At 47.0% G+C, this 7990-nt stretch overlaps 1 protein-coding gene and 1 long non-coding RNA gene across 2 annotated transcripts in view; both read left to right on the forward strand.

The window, feature by feature from the left end:
- Positions 1-1221, forward strand: part of LOC116372092 (NACHT, LRR and PYD domains-containing protein 3-like) — a 34639-nt gene extending 33418 nt beyond the window's left edge. The window contains exons 13-14 of the mRNA XM_031821181.1: positions 145-191; positions 601-1221. Of these exons, the coding sequence (XP_031677041.1) occupies positions 145-191; positions 601-1127 (574 nt within the window). The 3' untranslated portion in view covers positions 1128-1221. The remainder of the gene's footprint in view (positions 1-144; positions 192-600) is intronic.
- The window catches only part of LOC116372097 (uncharacterized), a 64642-nt gene extending 57255 nt beyond the window's left edge, over positions 1-7387 (forward strand). Inside the window, exon 2 of the long non-coding RNA XR_004209118.1 lies at positions 7149-7387. This is a non-coding gene — a long non-coding RNA (uncharacterized LOC116372097). The remainder of the gene's footprint in view (positions 1-7148) is intronic.
- The last annotated feature ends 603 nt before the right edge of the window (positions 7388-7990 follow it).

Raw genomic sequence — 7990 nt, forward strand, 5'->3', positions numbered from 1 at the left:
GTGTGTGTCTAGTGTGTCTAATGTGTGTGTGTGTGTGTGTGTGTGTGTGTCCAGTGTGTGTGTCTAGTGTGTCTAATGTGTCTAATGTGTGTGTGTGTGTGTGTATCCCTCAATGACTGTCTGTTCTTCTGCTTACCGCTACAGTGTGGAACATGGTGGAGAGAACAGAATGAAACCTGGACTTAGAAAATGTGAGTGTTGACTGCTGTGAAGAATATGACTAAGAATAAGTCTTAATTCAAGTTAAGTCAAAGACCAACATCATTACTGACTTGGTCATATTAAATATCAGCTGTAGTTCTACAGAAGCACAAATCAGGGACACCAACGTTTACAAAGAGTTGATTTGACTGTGTGTGTGTGTGTGTGTGTGTGTGTGTGTGTGTGTGTGTGTGTGTGTGTGTGTGTAATTAATGGGAATAAGTGTGTTTTATATTACCATACAGTATAACATATGATCATTCAACAAGTCTCAAGTTACCTTAACTTCTCCTTTTGATACCTAGAAACATCTACATTAAATGAATTAGTGAAAAGTGAGTTAACATTCTAATGTGAATGATGATGATTTCTAATATTGTGTCTGGTTTCATCCATCAGATGTCTGTGATCTCACACTGGACCTAAACACAGTAAACAGACGCCTCTCTCTGTCTGAGGAGAACAGAAAGGTGACATGGAGGAGAGAGGAGCAGCCGTATCCTGATCACCCAGAGAGATTTGAGGTCTGGGGACAGGTGCTGTGTAGAGAGGGTCTGACTGGGCGCTGTTACTGGGAGGTAGAGTGGAGTGGGGGGGCTGGTATAGGAGTGACATATAAAGGAATCAGCAGGAGAGGAGAGGGTGATGACTGTTGGCTTGGATACAATGACAAGTCCTGGAGTCTGTCCTGCTCTGACAACCGTTACTCTGCCAGGCACAATAATAATCCCACTACCATAGACGTCCCCCCCTCCAGCTCCCACAGAGTAGGAGTGTATCTGGACTGGCCAGCCGGCACTCTGTCCTTCTATAGAGCCTCCTCTGACACACTGACCCACCTGATCACATTCACCTCCACATTCACTGAGCCCCTCTATCCAGGGTTTTGGGTTTATGATGTTGGTGACTCAGTGTCCCTGAAATAATAAAAATAATAACACACACACTGGACATACACACACACACACACTGCAAACACACACACACACTGGACACACACACACACTGGAAACACACACACACTGGAAACACACAAACACACACTGGAAACACACACACACACTGGACACACACACACACACACTGGACACACACACACACTGGAAACACACACACACACACACACACACTGGAAACACACACACGCACACACACTGGAAACACACACACACACGCACACACACTGGAAACACACTGGAAACACACACACTGGACACACACACACTGGAAACACACACACACACACACTGGACACACACACACACTGGAAACACACACACACACTGGACACACACACACACACACACTGGAAACACACACACACACACTGGAAACACACACACTGGAAACACACACACACACACACTGGACACACACACACTGGAAACACACACACACACACACACACTGGAAACACACACACACTGGACACATACACACTGGAAACACACACACACACACACACTGGAAACACACACACACACACACACTGGAAACACACACACACACACACACACACACACACTGGAAACACACACACACACACACACTGGAAACACACACACACACACACACACTGGAAACACACACACACACACACTGGACACACACACACACTGGAAACACACACACACACACACACTGGAAACACACACACACACTGGACACACACACACACTGGACACACACTCACATTACACACACTCACACACACACACACACACACACACACACTGGACAGAGACACACACACTGGACAGAGACACACACACTGGACAAACACACACACACACACTGGGCAAAGACACACACACTGGACAGAGACACACACACCTGCTGGACACACACTGGACACACACACCTGCTGGACACACACACACACACACACACACACACACACTGGACACACACACACACTGGACAAACACACACACTGGACTCACAAACACACACACACACACTGGAAAAACACACACACACACACTGGAAAAACACACACACAAACACACACACACACTGGACAAACAAAACACACACACACACACACACACACTGGACAAACACACAAACACAGACACACACTAGACACACACACACACACACACTGAACACACACACACACACACACACACACTGGACATACACACACACTGAACACACACACACTGGCCAAACACAAACACGCTGGACAAACACACACACTGGACTCACAAAAACACACACACACACACACACACACACTGGCCAAACACAAACACGCTGGACAAACACACACACTGGACTCACACACACACACACTGGACACACACACACACACACTGGACTCACACCCACGCACACTGGACACACACACTGGACACACATACACACACACTGGACAAACAAACACACACTGGACAAACAAACACACACACACACATACACACACACTGGACAAACAAACACACACTCAAACACAGGACGCACACACACACACAGGAAACACACACACACACACACACACACTGGACAGAGACACACACACAATGGACAAACACACACACACACCTGCTGGACACACACACTGGATACACACACACACACACACACACACACTGGACACACACACACAGTGGACAAACACACACACTGGACTCACAAACACACACACACATACTGGACAAACACACACACACACACACACTGGACAAACCAAAACACACACACACGCTGGACACAAACACACACACACTGAACACACACACACGCAAGACACACACTGGACACACACACACACACACACTGAACACACACACACACACTGAAAACACACACACACACACACTGGACACACACACACTGAAAACACACACACACACACACTGGACAAATAAACACACACACTGGACACACACACACACACTGGACTCACACACACACACAAACAAACACCGTGGACACACACCGGACACACACACACTGGACACACACACTGGACTAACACAAACACACACACACATTGGACACACACACACACACACTGGACAAACACAAACACACATTGGACACACACATGCGCGTCTTCCTATAATTGTGACCTTGACCCAGGACCTCTTACAATAACATGTATTTTATGTTGAATAACAAATTGTACAATTATATACAATTATATATAATTATATATGGACATACGCTCCATAGTTGTACAATTATATATAATTATATATGGACATACGCTCCATAGTTGTACAAGTATACAAGGATATATTGTACTGTTCATAATAAAACAGACTTGAAACAAGAAAAGGCTGTTAATTGTGAAAACAGTTTGTTTATTGATTTAACGTTTCCTCTGTCAGGTTGATGTTAACCTGCGACTGGTTGAAACATGAAACAAATATGAAATGAAATACAAAACAATTAAATATGTGGAATAGAATTAAACAAATTGTACAATTAGTACAACAGAGTGTTGTGATGCAGGGTTACTATAGCAACAGAGTGTTGTGATGCAGGGTTACTATAGCAACAGAGTGTTGCAATGCAGGGTCACTATAGCAACAGAGTGTTGTGATGTAGGGTCACTATAGCAACAGAGTTCTCTCTGCTCTCTCTTCTCTGCTCTCTCTCTGCTCTCTCTTTCTGCTCTGCTCTCTCTGTTCTCTGCTCTCTCTGCTCTCTCTCTCTGCTCTCTCTCTCTTCTCTGCTCTCTCTCTGCTCTCTCTGCTCTCTCTTCTCTGCTCTCTCTCTGCTCTCTTCTCCTCGCTCTGCTCTATCAGCTCTCTCAGCCTGCTCTCTGCTCTCTCTGCTCTCTCTCTGCTCTCTCTGCCCTCTTCTCTCTCACTCTCTGCTCTCTCTCTCTATCTGCTCTCTCTCTGCTCTCTCTGCTCTCTCTCTGCTCTCTGCTCTCTCTGCTCTCTCTCTGCTCTCTCTGCCCTCTTCTCTCTCACTCTCTGCTCTCTTCTCCTCGCTCTGCTCTATCAGCTCTCTCAGCCTGCTCTCTGCTCTCTCTCTGCTCTCTGCTCTCTCTGCTCTCTCTGCTCTCTCTCTGCTCTCTCTGCCCTCTTCTCTCTCACTCTCTGCTCTCTCTCACTCTCTGCTCTCTCTGCTCTCTCTGCTCTCTCTGCTCTCTCTCTGCTCTCTTTGCCCTCTTCTCTCTCACTCTCTGCTCTCTTCTCCCCACTCTGCTCTATCAGCTCTCTCAGCCTGCTCTCTGCTCTCTCTCTGCTCTCTGCTCTCTGCTCTCTACTCTCTCTCTGCTCTCTCTGTGCTCTCTGCTCTCTCTCAGCTCTCTCTCTGCTCTCTGCTCTCTCTCTGCTCTCTCTCTGCTCTCTGCTCTCTCTGCTCTCTTTTCTCTGCTCTCTCTGTTCTCTGCTCTCTCTCTTTTCTCTGCTCTCTCTCTCTCTCACACTCTCTGCTCTCTCTCTCTGCTCTCTCTCTGCTCTCTCTCTGTTCTCTGCTCTCTTTTCTCTGCTCTCTCTGTTCTCTGCTCTCTCTCTTTTCTCTGCTCTCTCTCTCTCTCTCTCTCACACTCTCTGCTCTCTCTCTCTGCTCTCTCTCTGTTCTCTGCTCTCTTTTCTCTGCTCTCTCTGTTCTCTGCTCTCTCTCTTTTCTCTGCTCTCTCTCTCTCTCTCTCTCTCTCTCTCTCTCTCACACTCTCTGCTCTCTGCTCTCTCTCACACTCTCTGCTCTCTGCTCTCTCTCTGCTCTCTCTCTGTTCTCTGCTCTCTTTTCTCTGCTCTCTGTTCTCTGCTCTCTCTCTTTTCTCTGCTCTCACACTCTCTGCTCTCTCTCTCCCACACACTCTGCTCTCTCTCTCTCCCACATTCTGCTCTCTCTCTCCCACACACTCTGCTCTCTCTCTGCTCTCTCTCTCCCACACACTCTGCTCTCTCTCTCCCACACATTCTGCTCTCTCTCCCACACACTCTGCTCTCTCTCTGCTCTCTCTCTCCCACTCTCTCTGCTCTCTCTCTCCCACACACTGCTCTCTCTCTCTCTCTCTCCCACTCTCTGAACATTTTTATTTAAAAAAAACTTAGATATCACAGAGGGGGAGAGAGAGTAGAGATTCAGAACAGAGGGAAAGAGAGAGAGAGGGAGGGGAGAGAGTCAGAACAAAGGGAAAGAGAGAGAGAGAGGGGAGAGAGTCAGAACAGAGGGAGGGAGGGTAGAAAGTCAGAACAGAGGGAAAGAGAGAGAGGGAGGGAGGGTAGAGAGTCAGAACAGAGGGAAAGAGAGAGGGAGGGTAGAAAGTCAGAACAGAGGGGAAGAGAGAGAGAGGGAGGGGGAGAGAGTCAGAACAGAGGGAAAGAGAGAGAGAGGGAGGGTAGAAAGTCAGAACAGAGGGGAAGAGAGAGAGGGAGGGAGGGTAGAAAGTCAGAACAGAGGGAAAGAGAGAGAGGGAGGGAGGGTAGAAAGTCAGAACAGAGGGGAAGAGAGAGAGAGGGAGGGGAGAGAGTCAGAACAGAGGGAAAGAGAGAGAGAGAGGGAGGGTAGAGAGTCAGAACAGAGGGAAAGAGAGAGCGAGGGAGGGTAAAGAGTCAGAACAGAGGGAAAGAGAGAGAGAGGGAGAGTAGCGAGTCAGAACAGAGGGAGGGTAGAGAGTCAGAACAGAGGGAGGGTAGAGAGTCAGAACAGATTGAAAGAGAGAGAGGGAGGGTAGAGAGTCAGAACAGATGGAGGGTAGAGAGTCAGAACAGAGGGAACGAGAGAGAGGGAGGGTAGAGAGTCAGAACAGAGGGAGGGTAGAGAGTCAGAACAGATTGAAAGAGAGAGAGGGAGGGTAGAGAGTCAGAACAGATGGAGGGTAGAGAGTCAGAACAGAGGGAAAGAGAGAGGGAGGGTAGAGAGTCAGAACAGAGGGAAAGAGAGAGAGGGAGGGTAGAGAGTCAGAACAGATGGAGGGTAGAGAGTCAGAACAGAGGGAAAGAGAGAGGGAGGGTAGAGAGTCAGAACAGAGGGAAAGAGAGAGAGGGAGGGTAGAGAGTCAGAACAGAGGGAAAGAGAGAGAGGGAATGGAGAGACTCAGAACAGAGGGAAGGAGAGAGAGAGAGAGGGAGAGTAGAGAGTCAGAACAGAGGGAAAGAGAGAGAGGGAGGGGAGAGAGTCAGAACAGAGGGAAGGAGAGAGAGAGAGAGGGAGAGTAGAGAGTCAGAACAGAGGGAAAGAGAGAGCGGGAGGGGAGAGAGTCAGAACAGAGGGAGGGGAGAGAGTCAGAACAGAGGGAAGGAGAGAGAGAGAGGGAGGGTAGAGAGTCAGAACAGAGGGAAGGAGAGAGAGAGAGGGAGAGTAGAGAGTCAGAACAGAGGGAAAGAGAGAGTCCGAACAGAGGGAAAGAGAGAGAGAGGGAGGGTAGAGAGTCAGAACAGAGGGAAAGAGAGAGAGAGAGGGAGGGTAGAGAGTCAGAACAGGGGGAAAGAGAGAGAGGGAGGGGAGAGAGTCAGAACAGAGGGAAAGAGAGAGAGGGAGGGGAGAGAGTCAGAACAGAGGAAAAGAGAGAGATGGAGGGTAGAGAGTCAGAACAGAGGGAAAGAGAGAGAGGGAGGGTAGATGTGTGGAATTTGCTTTATGTTTGGTAATTGGGGGCCTTTGAGCCCTGATGGGCTGGGTGACATCAGTGACTCTCTGAGAGATATGAGCTGCTGAGGAGAGCAAGAGAGAGAGAGAGAAGGAGGGAGAGATTAGTCAGCAGAAATGATTCAGGACGACGTTCGTCTTTAAATGTACTTCTTCATTTCTCTCTTTCCCTACTGAGGAAGATAAAGGACAGACAGACAGACAGACAGACAGACAGACAGACAGACAGACAGACAGACACACAGACAGACACACAGACAGACACACAGACAGACAGACACGAGGGCTAGGTAATCAGGTATTCCTCCCAAGGTGTGTATATTGATTTTAGTTCCCTTCTCATTAACTAGCTACTGACAGTGACCAGAGATGGCTAGATTGAGCTAGAGGGGTGTGTGTGTGTGTGTGCGTGCAAGCGTGTGTTTTTGTGAGAGAGTTAACAGGACTTTCAATAAGAATGACACACACAGCTCTGATTCCATTTTCTGCTTTGTGTTTCAATGAGGTCTTAGTGGAATAGTGACTCTCTGAGAGATACGAGTTGCTGTGTAAACTTTTGTTATTGACCAAATACGTATTTTCCACCATAATTTGCAAATAAATAAATAAAAAATGTGATTTTCTGGAATTTTTTCCTAATTTTGTCTCTCATAGTTGAAGTGTACCTATGATGAAAATTACAGGCCTCTCGCATCTTTTTAAGTGGGAGAACTTGCACAATTGGTGGCTGACTAAATACTTTTTTGCCCCACTGTAGTTGGTCACGGATGTGTTAACACAATGTGTTGGGCCTCATTATGAATGGTTAAGGTTTGGGATAGAGTTTAAACATTAAGTTTAGGGCCTCATTATGAATGGTTAAGGTTTGGGATAGAGTTTAAACATTAAAATTAGGGCCTCATTATGAATGGTTAAGGTTTGGGATAGAGTTACAACATTAAGTTTAGGGCCTCATTATGAATGGTTAAAACCTGTTAGGGATGATGCGAATTTTCGCAGCTTTTTGTTAAAAATCGCGCAACATTTCAAAGTCCTGCTACTCATGCCAGGAATATAGTATATGCATATGATAAGTATGTGTGTATAGAAAACACTCTGAAGTCTCTAAAACTGGTTAAATCATGTCTGTGGCTATAACAGAACGTGTTTAGGAGTAAAAATCCCTGGGAAAACTGTTCACCAAAAACACAAAAAAAATATTCATCCGCCAGTCAATGTATTGTTTAAGCGA

This window comes from Oncorhynchus kisutch, unplaced genomic scaffold (genome assembly GCF_002021735.2).
Source record: "Oncorhynchus kisutch isolate 150728-3 unplaced genomic scaffold, Okis_V2 scaffold3909, whole genome shotgun sequence".
In the NCBI taxonomy this organism is placed as follows: Eukaryota; Metazoa; Chordata; class Actinopteri; order Salmoniformes; family Salmonidae; genus Oncorhynchus; species Oncorhynchus kisutch.